The 17,604-nt window shown below is 40.5% G+C and overlaps 1 protein-coding gene across 1 annotated transcript in view; it reads right to left on the reverse strand.

The window, feature by feature from the left end:
* Window positions 1–17,604, reverse strand: part of LOC6575003 (G protein-coupled receptor kinase 2) — a 55,091-nt gene that overhangs the window by 20,858 nt on the left and 16,629 nt on the right. The window contains exon 3 of the mRNA XM_015167784.3: window positions 6,029–6,513. Coding sequence (XP_015023270.1) covers window positions 6,029–6,080 — 52 coding nt within the window. The 5' untranslated portion in view covers window positions 6,081–6,513. The remainder of the gene's footprint in view (window positions 1–6,028; window positions 6,514–17,604) is intronic.

Raw genomic sequence — 17,604 nt, forward strand, 5'->3', positions numbered from 1 at the left:
CGTTGGCAATTCGGCTATGCACAGTGAGTGTAGCCGAATGTAAGAGCTCCGCATACTCGATTGGCACTCGCATACCTTCCACACAGACTCTAGCCTTTAGCATACTAAATTCTACACGCACACACACACACACACACTTCGAATATCTAACATTTTTAGCTCGTATGGCGAGAGTGTGCCGTATGGAATAACTCAATTTCATTTCATCAGCAAAATTGTTTAGAGCATCACTTACATTTTCATGACGGGCACAAGCATAAAATATGCCAAGATTTCTATTCGTTTATTTTTTCCTATGTTTTTTTACTTTTCTATTCTTTTTTTTTTTTTTGTGTTCGTTTTTTATGCTCACGCATAAAACACACAGCAACAGGATGAACTGGGAAAAGTGCTTTCGCATATTTATGTATGTAGATAAGTGCATGCATATATGTATGTATGAACAGCCTCGGCGTGGACGAACTGCAAACTATGGGCGTTATATTTATTTAACGATATCGAAACTCGGCTGCTGCTTGACGTTTACGTTGTTGTTGTTATTGAACTTCTTGCTGTTGTTGCTGTTGTACTTAAGTGCTCATAAAACGCCCAAAAGCTGGCAGCACCTTTTTCGCCCATCAATCATAAAATCTTAGGCCCGGAAACTGGGCTGCCAGACAGCCAGGCCATCTGCTTAACAAAGACAAATAAGTCCTGGCCGCTCAAAGTATTTCGTTGCGTATACGACTCGTTGCCTGTCAGAAAATTAATCACAGCGACCTGGCCGAAAACTGCTGCATCACCTTTTGACTTCTCCGAGTTTGGCAGGCGCAAATTTAAACACATTAAATCCAAATCAATTTCGAAGCGAAAAAATAAACATCTCATCATAATGTTGGCCTCGGCAATCGTATGAAATGTTTTCGTTTTGCTGCCATCATATAAATAATACAGAAAATAAAAAGTTAATTGTCAAAACAATCGATAAAATTTTGCTTTATGGCCGGCTGGCGCGTCAGAGCAAATTGTGCATAATTCCAATTGCTTATCTACAACAGCAGCAGCAGCAGCGGCAGCCACAGCGGCATCTTTTGCTTCCCCAATAAGCGTGAATGTATTGAATATTTTTCAATCTATATATATACTATGCGTTTGTGTGCGTGTGTTTACCTGCATTCATTGTGAACAGCACACGCCATTACGTGCGCAAAATTATTGAAATTCATTTTTGTATTTTACCTATTGCATAACAACGCGCTAAACTAACGGTATTAATTAGGTATTTGTGGAATTGATTTCTACTCGACCCCAGGTATTTCCTCAAATTGAAAACATGTTTTCTTTTCACAAATTATCTCAGATGTGACAACAACAAATGAAGAACACAAAAGATGTTCCGTAATTTAAAATGTTTAAATTACAGTTATAATATATGTGAGCTGTGAACTTTCCATTTCCCCATCTATTCATTATTACACATTCAGACACATTAAAATGTGTATGATATTTTTGGATATTAATCGAGCGAACGTTCGCTTTGAATGGCATTAAAATCAATTCGCATGCGATAAAGTTTGCACTTCAAATGTGTCAAGATTTTAAATGATTAATTCTGCTCGAAATTATAATTATTTAATTCTCTGCTCGCTTGAATGTGACAGAATACACGTAATTTACATTGTGTCGCGGCCAAAAATAAACACTTTTATTAACAGGCAATGCATTAAATTACATATATTCAAGCGATGCGCTCGAATCTCACACTCACTTACAAACATGACACTCGAATGTCAAGCGTTGCCAATAATTAAATTTAAAAGCAGCCAAAGCGACAGCAACAAACAGCACAAATTTATTACAATAATAATTGAGTGGCAAGCGAAAGTAGCAGACAGAAGAGGCACCAGCAAAATGAGATGTCGTGCTATAAAAATATGTGTATATTATTCACTTAATAATATTAATTCTAAGAGCAGCAGATAACCTACATACGCAAACATTTGATAGTATTACAGAACCAGTTCTACGATTCTGTTGCACTGGACTGCTGGCTTGAGAAGCTAGTTAATATTCATAAGTCGAAGATTACGTATACGCCACGGGCACAGATTAAATATAACGATTAAATATTCATTTGCTGACGCAGCAGCGCGTCACTAAAAAACATATTTCCAGTGTTTGGGGGCCAACGTCTTAGTATTTAATATTTGCCTACGTCAACAAAAGTATAAATACAATAAAAAAAAAACAAATAACGTCTCCAGTCTCAAGTACAAGAGCAGGCAGCAGCAACAACAAAAAACAACAACAGCAACTGCTGCCAAGCGGCTACCGGTTTTCAACGACAATCTGTTGAAGTTCTAAAGTGATGCCAATAAGAACAAGCTGCGCAGCAATCGCTGACTATAATATACTCTCGCACTTAGTTTGATTTAAGTTTTTGCATAAAGCATCAAATATTTTATGCCAGCTGGCAATCAAGTCGAATCACTTTGCGTCTAGCAGTCCCATTGCAGAGTATATTCGCTGGCGCGCTGAAAACTTTTTGATCTCGTCATGTGCTAATGAATAGAGACAATGAAATGCTGTCCGTCAGCGGATATATATCACTCACTGTACTACAGCATGTTTAGATCTCTTTGATTGTTAAATTCTGTTTTATTGGCAGCGTTTTGCATATAATTAAAATGACTTCTAGCGTGCCGCACTCTGATGACATTCGGTGGCAATCAACGAGTCTCTGATTTGCAAACAACGCTCGCTTTGATTGCAATCGCATATTCAGTGATTGGGCTGCAGCGGCAGACGCAGTGGGAGCAGCAGAGGCAGCGGCAGCGGCATCTGCAACGACACTTGCTGCATATGCACTATGTGGCATGCTACGTGCTCGAACTGCAGATAAGCACATGCCGCAAACCGCAATGCGTGGCACCCACAGGACTGCGTGATCCCAGCTACATGGCCAGGACATGCAGCAGGCAAAACAGGAATCGCACTTCCTGATTAGTCGGCCTGGGCTAACTGAAATATTAAACGGGCTGCTTGACTGACAGACTGAAGCACTGCATTGGCTGGCTGACTGATTGAGAGTTACAAGTAATTAGCGGTCTTTAAAAGTGCGCCCAACTAGAACTGCTACAACACAGAGGAACTGTTTGGACATGGTATGTGAAACGCCTCCGCGCCAGCGGCTTTTGTTGCATTGTAGTATTGCGTGCGATAATTAACAACAGGTTTTTTTTCAGCTGCTTAGCATACAACATAACTAAAGGCTTGTTAGCCTGATAAAAAGTGTACAATGGCAACAGCTACAACAGCAAAGCACACAAACACACACACACACACACACACATACACAAACACCCACTTGAAATGAATTGGCGTGTATTGTACGGCAACGCGGCAGTCAGAGTCAGCCAGCCAGCCAACAGCCAACAGTGAACAGCCGACGCAAGTTGTTGACTTGACCAGCGGTCAATGAACCAACCGGCTTGACTCTGATGCACAGCTCAAGTGGGCGCCGCCAACTGGGTGCAAGGCGAAACAGAAACGCAAGGCTAAGCCAACAGCAACAGCAACAGCGCCAGCCACAGCGACAGTAACAGGATGCATTCGGCGTCACGAATGCTTGCCATGGCATTAGCCAAATATTTACATGAAATTAAGCACACAAATGTAAACTCCAAAAGCCTCCACACAGAGCCAACATCAACTAGTTTATTGTGATGTGTGATTGTCAATTTCACAGAGGTCGCAGTTGGGGCGTCCATTTGATAATTTATTCTGTTTTATGCTGCCAGCGGACAGCAATTTAAATGCGGTTCTCACCCCCTCTTTCGCCACCATCCCTCTCTCTCTCTCTCTCTCTCTTTTAAGTAGTTATTTTGCGTCTAAAATTGTCTTTCTCCCTCACACTCGCTTTTCACTCTGATATAATCAACGTTATGGCAACGCATTAAGGCAAAATTTATGCCATCTTTCGCTCTGTCTCTCTCTCTCTCTCTCTGTTCACTACGTTCATTTTAATGCATTCACATTTCTTAATGCAAAATAAAAAGAAGAAGACAATAGAAAGAGAAGAAAATCCCAACTAAGATGCAGCAAAAAAAAAAAAAAAAAAAAAAAAAACCAAATGCAAGCATAATTTTTTTGCATTAAGACAATAGACGACATCGAAGCTTAGAGATTCGCAATAAACAGAGTAGGAAAGTGCTTTCAAAGCGATTTGATCTAAGTGCGTAACCTTTTAAAAGCTTTCAGCATAAAGGCAGATACGTTGATAATTCAACAATAACTTAATTTAAATCAATTAAATAATGGAGTAATGAATATATATATGTATATTCGTGCATTACATAAATGGAATACAGGAATAATGAAATGGAGTACAAGAGATTCTCATTTCACATTTACTTATTTACATTATGACTGATCTATTTTAAAGTCCATTATATATCATTATTTACACATTACTCAACAATTTACGTCTTTGTATCTGTTTAATACTTGGCCTATAAACTACAAACTTTGACGGGCTTGTCATATTTTGTCGTACTTATAAATATATACTGATTGATTAACAGTTAATCAACTCTTTAGAGCAATTTTTTCATTCTTTCGTTCTTTACTTCCAGAGTTTATAGTCCAAGTTTGGCTTTGGTAACAAAATGTAGAAATACACAAGTTGTGAGGCATCATGCTTTTAGATGGAAAAACAGAAGTAAAAAACGCAGTTAGAACTTTTCAAGATAACATCAAAAGGTCCCAAAGAAAATAAAAGTTTTTAGCCAAAAACGAATTTGCCGTTCTTGCCATCGGCCATTGCTGACGTCGCGCTGCTTCTGCTGCTGCTGCTGCTGCTGCTGCTGCTGTCGCTGCCTTCAAATTCAAATAAAAAATTCACTTTTTGGCTTGTTAAATCTATTGCAAATATACATATATATATTTTATCTATATTTTATTGCCCCGTCTCGCTCACTTCTTCTCTCTCCCTTTCACTCGTTCTTCTTCGCTTCTGGTCTAGCACAGCCCCTTCATTCTTAAATATTACATAACTAGACAAATTGAAATTCCGTGCACGTTTCTATCATTGAAATCTGTTGAGCGGCGTGCAAATGTATCTGATGGATACATTCCGAAGTCTGCTCGTTGAGTTGCGTTTCGCTTTTCGTTTGGTTGGGACAGCCTGAGCCTGAGCCTGAGCAAGAGCACCAAAATATTGATATATTTGCTTGAGCAAAGCGAATCATAAGTGATTGCCTGCCGTTCCTGTTCTTGTTGTTGTTGCTGTTGTGATTTAAGTGAATCTTTTATGTGCGCCAGTCATTAGAAATCATCGTGCATGCAATCAGTACGAACGGATATATACTTTTCTATCCGTAATAACAGCAACCTATCCCCAAGCATACAGCACACAGCTGACTGACTGAAGGTGAAGGTGACCTTCAGGCACTTTAAATATACCAAGACCCGCTCTGCATAATTTTGCAATATCTTCATGGGTTTGTATTTGCTTTACATAAGAGACGAGCCGAGTGAATGACACTGAACTTGACTGCTGACTGGCTGGCTGGTCATAGGATGCCCAGCAATTGAAGTGTGACCTCGATAACAGAATGTCTTGTACAAGTATCTGCCAGCAGCGAGTACTGAGTCAAATAGAGCACTTAAAGCTGTAACTTGAAGCATGAAAATGAATAAGTTGCTGGAGCGCAAACATTTAACGCTTCATTAACTTTAGATAAAGCGCAGTGCCAGGCGCCATACTACAAGACTGAGTCCACTCCCCAAAAGGGGGCTGGGTGCGGGCGAATGGCGCTGTACTACAATTAACACCCGCCCTGAAAATCACAGCCAAAGAAAAATCGATGGCAGGCAGGCTCTGGTCGACCTCCAGACAAAGCAAGGTGCCAACACAAAGCCACTTCAGCACGCGTGCCGTGTCCCTCAAAGGATTTGATGCCTAACAGCGGGCTCTGGTATGCGGCGTGAGTAGTTTTCGGGCAGTTTGCCTGATGACTCTGTTGTCTGTGTGGGAATTTGCACTCACCTTCTCTCGCTTTTAAGTAGACCGTATTGGCCACAATATTCTCTAATTCCATTAGTTCCAGGTTGGCGGTTTTTTAATGAATCCTTTGGCGCTCTCGAAAATATAGCACGCGTTGCTCTCAGCTCTAGCTGTTCAATCTGCGGCGTTTAGGGATTGAACTTTTGCCTTCGCTTCTGCTGCTGCTTCTCACGGGCAAGACAACTCAGTTCCGCTTTAGTTAGGCCTGAAGCTAAGCTGTAGCAGAGCTGACGCTGAATTCTGTATTATCTCAAACTTGCAAGTCCACGGCGGGCTGGCTAATTTCAGGCCGTCGTCTAAGATCCAGCGTTGCGGTATTTGGTACAGTTACACACACAGGCTTCATTTAGTTTCAAGGTTGAGCTTGGCTAAAACAGAATTTCGTGCCTTTGATGTTCTGGAAATTTTGTGTGCTTGATTGGATTTGGCTGGGTTTTTAGGCTGGGCCCACGAGCTGACGCGTTTCTCTAGAATTAAATATGGGTTATAAAGTGTTAATTAATTGACTTTGGCAACAGAGTTGTGTGTGTGTGTTTAAAGATAAATTATACTTATGCATGTTCCAAATAGATTAGTTGACCAAACACACGAATAGTCGAAGCTATTTAAAGCCAAGTTATATACATAAATATTGATTTAAGTGCGTGTATATAAAAGCCTGAGCAACTTTCTAAAAGCAGGCCAGGAAACTTTTTCAAACAGAATTCGTGCTTAGCAAATAATTAAGCTACTTATGTTTTACTGCTTGTCTTAAACTCTTGTGTTCACAAGTTCTTAAAGCAGCTTTAATTAAACTTCAGAAAGTAATTCCTCTCGCAATTGTCAGCACTTTTGCATGCGACAAATTTTACAGCCTTAAGTCTGGCAAAAACCAAAAAAAAAAAAAAAACCAGCAAGCAAGGCTTGAATGACATTCACTTTCGTGTATATGTAGACATGCTGAAATATTCTCTTCGTATGCTTAACTTCGCTCTCCAAACTTCTGCTAAATTCCTGTGCAGCTTGACGAGCGGCCCCGCCCACTGGTCTTCCCTTGGCGGCAGGCTTCCATTATATTTACGTGTACTTTTTGTCACCTGCTTGCGACAAAGGAGCTGCGTGCGTTTGTATCATGCAGAGTGCACTTAGTGTGAGCATGTCTGTGTGTGTGTGTGTGTGTGTGTGTGTGTGTGTGTGTGTGTGTGTGTGTGTGTGTGTGTGGGTGTGTACGTGCGAGTCTGTCGAGCCTTGGTTAACAAGCAGCATCAACTGAGACGCTTTTTGAGCAAAAAAGCCACAATATATTTTGTCTAAACTACGACGCACTGTCGTTGCGGTTTCTGTCCCCGCTGAGGTGTCAGTAATGCTGCGGTTGACATTTATTAATCATGGAGATGAAATGAGCAAATATGAGGAGCAATGTTGCTGAAACTAGAGATGGAGCTGTGGCTGGCAGCCCACTGCTCTGCTACAACTGAGCGCCGAGGTTCGAATAACTAATGGCAAAATAATGGAAAAATGGAATGGGAAAAGTTATGCCAACTTTGAGCACAGGATGTGCTGCTGGCAGCGTGCTTTTACAATACGCAATTTATGTGCCAGGCGATGGCAAAAATGCATAATAAATAAATTATTAGCTATAGTTTTTAATAGTTTCTGGCAAATTGTTGATTGGACAACAAATTGTTCTCCATTTCACTTAGCGACTTGCCTGTGCGTCATGTGGCAAGCTTTTATTGAGCGATCTTTCGGTCGCCTGCCAATAGGCAGCGTTTTTAATTAAACATGAACTCATGGCTATTGTGTCAATTTGAATGTTTTCCAACGTCTACGACGATACATTAAAAATAATGGGCAACAGAAGCAGCAACAGCAACAGCAACGGCAACGGCAACGGCAACGACAGCAGCTGCACCATGTGCTGCGCTTCTCTGGAGCTGATGCCAGCGAGCTGGAGCAGGCGGCGCACATCAGTCAAAGCATAAAATTGTGGTCGTGTCTGGACCATGTGAGTGTTTACATTCAAAACAAATTTCAGCACAGACAAAATTTTGCAATCAAGCGCCTGGCAAATTAATTGTTTTTCAAATGCGTAGCTCAACAAATAAACAAAAAGACACAAAACAAAGTCCAGGCATATGCGACTACCAGATGCGCTGCTCAGAAGTGGGCTGAAAGAAAACAGTTTATTGCATAATAATAAAATAAAAATAGAGCAAATGTCAAATAAATCAAATGAGTTTTCCGTTTATCGTTCCATTTATACAAAAAGCAAAAAACAGTTACATATGCATTAGGCCAACTCTGAAACGGGACCAGATCTCAGGAGCTTAACCTAATACATATGTTTATTTCAACAGTCAGTGCAAGATTTAAGCTAAGCGAGATATGAGCGTGAAGTGCTTAGCGCAGGCAACTGCCAGACTTGACTGGGCACATTTCATATTCATTATTCACGACTTCGCACAGTGTTGCATCAAATTAATATGGCCATTCAATTTATTTGAAAAGGTAAAGCACATAAAGTGCGTGTAGTGCCTCCTAAAAGCAGAATGAGGCGCAGATTCTAAAACATTGACGGGCCAAACCAAACTGAGCACATGAGCTCTGCCTTCCGGCCAGGCCGTGTCGCTTGTCCGCGTCAGATGTGTCTCTGTATGAGTATGTGTGTGTGTATGTGTGCAAAAGCGCTAAAAGCCACTTTATTGAACATTTACGCCATTAGAGCAGGCAACGGGACGCAGTGGCAGCAGCAGCAGCAACAGCAGCAGCAGCAGCTCCCGCGACGATGACGGTATAAAAACTGAAACGACGTTGTCAGTCATTGGCTCGACAATATACACACACGCCCACACACATACATAGGGGGCGAGCGCCCATTATGAAAATTTTATGAAATGGCGTAAATGTGCATAGGGCTCATAACGAAATTAAGCAACAGCAACAACCATGGCCAGAGCAATCGAATGGAGGCTGAGGCTCCAGCCGATGGCCCGTCATTACCTTGACACTTTTCAATGCGGATGCTTGTGCTAGGCCCAAGGGGCATCTAATTTATGCTGCCTCAAAGTGATGTAACTTTGTAAATTTATAACTAAATACGAGACGAAGGCTCCCTGCCTTACAACGGCTACAAAACAGGGCTTGCATAACGAAAATAGTCGACTAAGAAAAGTTTGGGTATTCCTTATTGCTTGGGTGGATATTCCATCAAATAAATATAAGTATAATTCATATTCTTCTTTATTTAAAATTATGCACATATAATTTGCTTCAATTAAATTTGAAGCTCTGAGTCCATTTATCATCTTTCTTTAATATCTAATAACAGGGCATTTGCGCGTCTTCTACTTCTTCTACTGAATGCAAATATTTCAACTAGTTGCTGAAATGTATGCTTTGTCTACACAAATTGCTTATATCAGCGTGTAAACAAAAATATGTTCTTTTATGACCCGAACATTTCCCCAAACTCATACCCGCAAGTCTTGCCTTAAGCAAGCAGCCATTGACTTATTAATTAAGATGCTACAGCCAGAGCACGGAATTGGGGAATTGGGGAGCTGGCCTGCCAGCAGAGGTCGGACAGCTAACGTTTATGCAATCCCTTATCATATTTATGACAGCCTTGGCCGCCTTTAATGCCGTCAATTTGAATGCCGGGCGCGACTTTCGGGTCAGAGAAACGTTCGCTGCATAGGCAAGTAGCGCAGAGCTGGGAGCAGTTATTAATAGGGAGGCAAGTTCTGGTGGCACTGAACTCCAATCACGAAGAAGAAGAGGCTCGATTACCCAAACGGACATCCGCAGCTCGCTGCTGCCACATTAGTTATGAAACCATCGTCCTTTTCGCATGCATTCGGCATTTGCTGCTGATGCTGGCGAAAATACAAAAAAACGCCCAAAACTGACCCAAGCCAGCCAAGTGTGGGTGTCCTGACTTTAGCTAGCTGTGGCCACAACTACAGCTATGGTATTCATTCGTTTCTATTTTTTATGTTTTCTTCTGTCTTTGTGCTCTCCTGCATTTGTGTTTTTCACATATTTCTCTGTTTAAGCTTCGTTATGCTACTGCCCGCCATTTTTTTCGTTCTCATTCTCTTTCCTTACTTTTTTCTGCTTCTGTTTTTTTTTTTTTTTTTTTGCCAGCCTTCCCTCGGCCTCGCCCAGTTTTTGTCGCTCTGTGTTAATTTTGCTCTGAATGCGCAATTTATTTGCGTTAAACTTGAACGAACGTGTGTGTGTGTGTATGTGTAACTGTCTGGTTATTTGGCTTTATATATGTATGTGTATGTATATATGTGTCTGTGCGGGTGTGCGTCTGTATGGCAAAGGATCAACTTTTGCGCGCACCCAGCGCTATTGCATGCGTCTGGCTTGCATTTTGTGTAGACGCCCTTAAAATTGTTTTCACTTTAATTTGCAACCGTTGCAAAATTTAATCAGCTCTTATTATATCCCGTGCTGAGCAAAGACCATGTCTAGATATAGATAGAAATACTAATTAAAAAAGTTATCATGTTCTATTAAAGACTCTAACTAGAATCATATTCGAAATAGGCAGCTCAGCTCTGCAACAAACTTACTGCAAGTCACGTCAATCGCACAACAAGCGCATATAGGGTATAGTCTACAGAGAGCTCGACATTTCTTTATTTAATTTACTGAATTGAAAGCATTTCAACGTGCACACAAAGACTGTAAACTTTGACTGAAGTTCAAATTTATTATTGCAATTTCTTGCAATTCGTTCGTTGGCCACTCAATTAACAATTGAGACGAAAAATACCCAATGTAATACAAATAAAAATAATCACATTAAGCGGTCTGCTCTTTTGATAGATATCATTGTCATTTGATGAGCACTCGTAAAACCACACTCAGCTACTCTGGTTATATCACATTGTAGATGCTTAGAAATAGAATTTAAATGTGAATTGCATTCATTTGAGTGATGCGCCACATTACAAAAACACGATTCTCTTCGGCTTACCATCTCATGAAATCGGTTCCTTTCTTTCTAGCATTAGCTCTTGCTGAGTTGAGCCTTTTAATGTCCAATTATTTATTTGACGAAAAGAAGTTTCCTTCGTTTCCTAGAAATTTGCTAAGCTTCATGCAATATAGCTTAGCTACAATCCGATACTAATACCATTTGAATGTGATACTGTTAAAAGGGGTTCAGTGTAAGCCCGGCAAATGAACAAAACCTCAGTCTGACACAAACACAACTACTTCCACTTCCAAGCCCACGCCCACGCCTCGCACAGGCATACACGCGCGCACACGCACACACGCATGGGCACTTACACAAGCGTTAGTTAACCGCAAAGGCGTATAGATGATGATTAGGTAAGACCAACAGATACCGCATTGGATGAAGCAGCCGCAAGTATGCAGCTGTCACTCGTTTGCGGTTGGCCTGGGTTACGTGATTGACTTATGATAATTGGAAATAAGACTTCACCTAAAAGTATCATCATCATCATCATTATCAGCAGCATTATTGCTTCCTGGAATTTGGCTTATACGTCATTTGGTTAATCGTATTTAAGAGATAGTTGTTTGGTAATGCCTTCGAGCCCATGTCAAATACAGTTGAGTCCAAACGGCAATTAGTCGGGTGGTTCTTGAGAATAAAGTGAAGGAGTTACTCAGGAGGCCACTCGTGTCAGTTCAAAGTCAGTTTCCAATTCGAGAATCCTGTTGAGTTGGGTAGCCAGTGGTCAAAATCAGAGAAACTGCAATTCGAGTATGCAAAGACCGCCCCAGGACAGTCCGTGTCCGGCGCAGATCGTCGGCGAGGTCCCAGCGCCACTTGAGCTGGCAATCAATAAGGACACCAAAACTGACCCAGTTCGGCAAGGACAATGGTGAGCTTGGTTGCACTTATCAGGGCGACATTCATTTCGAAAAGCTGTGTGGGTGAGTTCTCCTTTTTACATACTTTTTTATCAAGCAACCAATCCTTGGGTCTGCTTACTCTATAATAAGACAGCTGGAGTGCAATGTGCTCCTGACTTTGACATATGCGGCCAATAAACAAATGACCAGTTGTGCATGTCTGAATCATACATCCATGCACCCATGCACCCATCCATATATCTAGACAAACACACACCACCCACACAGAGCTAAACTTTCAGCAACATCTTACATTCCAGCATGTGACAAATTCCTTCGTCAGACGCACTCATGGGGCACAGCCATGCTTTGTGGCGCATCGTGCCATACGATTGCCAGTGTCCTGTGTGCTGACTTATGTTTCCGTCAGCCCATTTCTCTCGTCATGTATGTATACACACACATACAGACATGTATAGGCTAAATTTGCATTGCCTCATTCGAATATGCGTTCAGATCTGTTGAGTGTAAATGTTCTCGGTTTCTGTTGAGAGCTTTCTCATTTATAGATGAGTTTTGCATTCCCCAAAGCTTCGTCTACAATTGTCTTTCAAATCACTAGTTTAATTTATTCTTTTATGAATCGCATTGCAATTAAGTTACATTCTATTTGAATTTACAAAATCCTGAATTGTTTTTCTCGCACATAAATTCTCGAATGGCGGCATAGTTTCATTTTGTTTCCTTTTTTTTTTCATCAAATAAAACATATGGCAGATATCAACATTTTTTGATACGGCTGAAGCGTCTTGGGGTTTGGAACGCTTTTAACTGATTGCACCACAATGTTTGCCATATTGAATATATGCTTGTATAAATATGTATATATGTATATGAGTTGCCTTTAGAAAAAGCTCACAGAGTTATGATTTATGCTTCTGGGTCATAGCTGTCAACACAAAGTGAAATATATAAAACAAACATATGGCTTATATAAAAAAAAAGGACCATGTGGGCTCTAAGCGTAAATGAAATATCCTGCATATTTTAAACAATAAAATAGCTTGTGGATATTTCTGTAATATGTCATATTTCAAATAGATAGTGAAAGTCCATATAAAGTGATGCAAACTATGGAAAAACTATACTTCAATATTTAGCTAAAGACATAAAGGCATTGTTATCTTACCCTGAACACATTCAAAATGGAAATGGGAAAAGTACCAAAATGTATGTGACAGTCAAAAGGAGGCGTGGCAGACTCTATGAAGTTCATTCTTCATTGAGGTCGATCTGAGTCGATATAGCTCTGTGTTAATTCCTAGGCATCTTCTAGTCGGATACTCCCTTATTTACACGTTTCTTTTCTTTGATACATATACGCACATGTATGAAGAAGGAGGGGATAAGCAAACCTTCTACACAAGGGACATGTGAATGTGCTACGCATAATAATGTGCAAAAGAACAAAGGCAAAGCCCAAGCTCACAGGCAAATCCATAAGCAATTCAATTAGTAAATTTCAAAATGTAAAAGAAAATGCTATTATCGTAATCCTAATTAGAAACAGTTAACTGCCTGCACGAGAGCACGTCATTTTATTAAAACTTTTCGAGATGAAAGCTAAGACTTGCATAATTCTTGGGCTTAAATGTGCTTTGCATATTTCAGTTTAGTCGCTCTTTTTTTTCATAAATATTCTTTGACATGAAATTGATGTGCTAGCGAGGAGTTAATGAAATTTCAAGAGAGCAAAAAGAAGCGTCAAGTGCAGAATGTAATCAACGAAAGTATGGTACGCATCATCGACCTGCTAGACCTCCTCGAAATTACAAAATAAAAATCAACCATTTACATTTTAATAAACATTTTTCGCTGTCTGCCTTTGATCAGGAACAGCAGCGGCAATAAAGCACATAGATTAAAAGTCCATTAAATTATATTCCAAGTCATATAAACGGCACGAAATTGCCGTACACTTGCCGTGGGCCAAGAACGCAGGACTCGTGCAAGCATAAAAACATAAAAAATTTATTGCAGCACCCAAAAGAAAGTAGACCAAAAAATGCTAAAAGGAAATAATGCCAAGAATGTTGCAACGACCTGCAGCCAATATTTAAAGTTGAGCTGGGCGCGTGCTTTGTTTTCTCTCGCCTCACGATATCGCCTTATCTGTTCGTGTTTTAAAATCAAACTGTTTGATCAGCGCAAACAACATGACTCAATACAGCAACCTGAATCGACTAGCATAAGGCCAAAGCATGTTGCGAAATAAATATCTTTTTTCTTTTAGTCATAAAAAGTAGAGGTAGCTAAAGAGAGAGAGAGAGAGAGAGAGAGAGAGAGAGACCAGCCACTCCCACTCTAGCTCTAGCAACACTTTTAAGCACGAGCAGGTACTCCCAAAGGCAGTTCCCGAGGGCTTAATGCTGTTGTTTAATTTATAGCTGAATTAATTATTGATGGATTTTTTGGAAAGGTATTTATTAAGTTACGGTCTGAATGCTGTATACCTTGAAAATAACATATATAAACAGCCTGCGATAGACTCTCTGTGAAAAATAGACGACTTTTTACAATTTATGGATTCGTACACGCAGAAGCTGCGGCGAAGCCTAAGTGAATTACATAAATTTCTGGCACTTGGAAGACACTTTTAAAATTGCGAATGACACCCAGCACACATCACCCAGCATAAAGCTTATATAATGTTATAGATAAGATGAAGGAGACAGCACACAATACACAAAAGCCAGTTGGCCGAGAGTGAAAGCGATAGCTAGAGCGAAAGCGAGTCAAGGCGACATCGCCCTGGGGAATGTAACGCGTTTGAAACGAAAATGATGTGGAAGCAAGAATTTCCAGATATAGAACTTGTAGCAATTGCATAAATATTTAAAAGAAACTCAAGGGAAGGACTTTCAAGAATTCAGTGAATGTTTTTTTATGCCAACCTGTGCCAACCTGTGCCAACCGCCCCTCGCTAGGCTGCTTAGAAAGAATTACAGTGCTGACATTTTCGCTTACCTGCGCCATTGAATTGAGTTCCATAATGAACTCAACTGTAAAATTGGCACCGCTCACTGCACAATCCGCACTGTGGCACAAGCGAACGCCTGGGCGCTGACTGTTGCTGGCAAAATCGTCAAATACGTCTGCGGCTAGAAGTGGCCAATGTCAAGTGATGCCAGTCGCTGTGACTCTTCGGCTGCCGTATGCCTTCTGCTTCCTGTTGACTGCTTACGTCGTTTCGGTGTAAATAAATAGGCAAATACTCGTACAGACAATGAAACATTTATTCAGACCGCAGGCGATATTGCCGCACAGGACACGCCTCGGCACTCGTGCCAAGTTATTCAATCTATTCAATGGCAGTCGGCATGCGGCTGAGTTGATTTGCGCACTGTTTACTTTAATTGCTGGCCAGAGGATGAAAGGATTCGATTTTACCACGAAATTCCTGGGTCGTTTTGATTAGCTTGTGAGCTTAGCTAAATTGAATGCTTGCGGCATTCCATAATTGAAATGGACAGCTTCACAGACGAATCCAATTAACAGAATCGTTTTAGAAAATTTATTCATGTGGCCATCCCGACCAACTCCTCTCATCTGCTCAATGAGTAAGCCAAGCAGCCTGGCATACACAATATAACTACAGTTACAAATGAAGAGCCATCGATAAGAGTGCCTAATGGCCGCAGCCAATGGGACTGATAGAAGTTGGCACGTTATGGCCACTTATGGCGCCCCAGTCCGATGAATAAACACGTTCTCATATACTAAGCCAGTGCCATTAGTTTCGCCTAGTTGTTGTGCCGCAATTCTTCGTCTGGTCGGGCCCAAAACTTACGGTTCATTGAGCCAGGAGATTTCATTAATAAAAAATGGAAAATAGCAAAGACCAACAGGCATTTGGCCGGGCCAACTTTGCCAAGGCAAGCGGATTTAACTATTCATGAGCGCACACAAAGCGACGCTAAATGTTCGAATAACAGCAACAACAACAACAACAACAACAGCAACAAAAGCAGCAGCAAATTGCTTTTGGGATATATACACGTAGTTACATTTAAATATATGCACAAGTGAGATCTTTGAGGAACAGCGCCAGCTTTTACTTATGTATACAAAGCATTTGGGCAGACGGCTCAAGTCTAAGCACAAACAGCACGTGCATAATTTCAGCAATAGCAACAACAACAACAACAACAACAACAATAGAATGTTTTCGGCAGCTTTTGAAAGATATGCGCAGGAATAAATAAAATGTTAAGTAAACATGATTTACGTTTAGGCCACAAATGCGCACATACCAAATACTTGAACGTTGTCATGGTAGTCTGCCTGTCAGTTTAGATAGACAGGTGTATACGAGTGTAATAAATTTTTTAACTGTTTTGAGTTTTCATTTGGATTTTTAAATCAATTTGATGGCATTTTAATGTGTCGTTTGTATAAATTTAATCTTAATGATGATCAGATTTGCATAAATGCGATACTATACATACTTTATAAATGCAAATGCTTATTTTTATACAAATTAATATAGATAAACATATGTATACATGTCTATCTATAGTGAGTATTACAGCTGCAACATGTTAAAGTTCAAGTCTTATCTGCAATATAAATATAATTTACGTTGTAGCCAATGGCAGACAGTGAAAGCATTTAAGCGCTTGAGCAACGCTGGGCACTCGGTAAGCGCGTACGAAAATTGGAAAAGCATGTAAGAATGGAAAATGCGAGATACACACAGACAGACAAACAGACAGACAGACAGCCAGACAGTTGGAGAAGCAGACATCGTGAAAAGCGGAAACGTGTTTGAATTCCCTCAGACTCCGCGAGGTTGCTGCTGTTGCTCCCGTTCCTGTTTAAATCAGCCTACAGCTACAATTTTCTTCTTCTTCTTTTCTGCTCGCAAAGTGGGACTATAATTGCGTTTGTGTCTGTGTGCGTGTCCGTGTCCGTGTCTGTGGCAGGCATTCGATTGTAAGCTATGCAGAATGCCCCCAAAATTAACGGGAAGTAGGCTTGAAAAACAAGAATTAAACGAAAAATTGCTCGCCACATACATAAATATCTATGTATGTATGTATATATAAATCTATATATATATATAAATTCTTATTTCTGGGGCGACAAAGCAAACAAAAAACAACAACAAATGTAAGCTGTAAGCGACATTTTAATTGAAAACTCTACAGGACATGTAGCTGTGATCAACGAAACAAAGCATAGACAAAATCCAATAAGCAAAGATGAAAAGCAAGTAATACGGAGTCAACGGACCGTGAATTACTTGCTGACAGTCCAATAACTGTTTACATTCAACTAGCCGAGTTTCATTATTGTGGAAATATATATAAAGGAAGGCCCTATGCTCCATCTGATGCCGCATTTATTACAGTTTACACCAGTTCAAACAGAATGTACGCAAATTGGATATTACAGAAAACCAATATACCCATTTCGGTTCCTATGAACGAGCTTTGACTTTGCTGCCTTTTGCTAGCTGCAGGCAAAGAGCACAAACAATTTGGAAGTTGTATGACATGATGAAAACAATTCCGAGATGCTACCAATGGGCAGAGCTTATTACGCAGCGCTCTTGGGCAGGCAATCACAATAAAGAGCAAGAGAGCTATCCGGGCTAGCTGGCTAGTGGGTCTAGCAAATATTTTCAGAATGTTATGTAGATAAGTGCTTAAGGTCTGCTTGTCTAGAGAGAC

This window comes from Drosophila mojavensis, unplaced genomic scaffold (genome assembly GCF_018153725.1).
Source record: "Drosophila mojavensis isolate 15081-1352.22 unplaced genomic scaffold, ASM1815372v1 contig_231, whole genome shotgun sequence".
Classification (NCBI taxonomy): Eukaryota; Metazoa; Arthropoda; class Insecta; order Diptera; family Drosophilidae; genus Drosophila; species Drosophila mojavensis.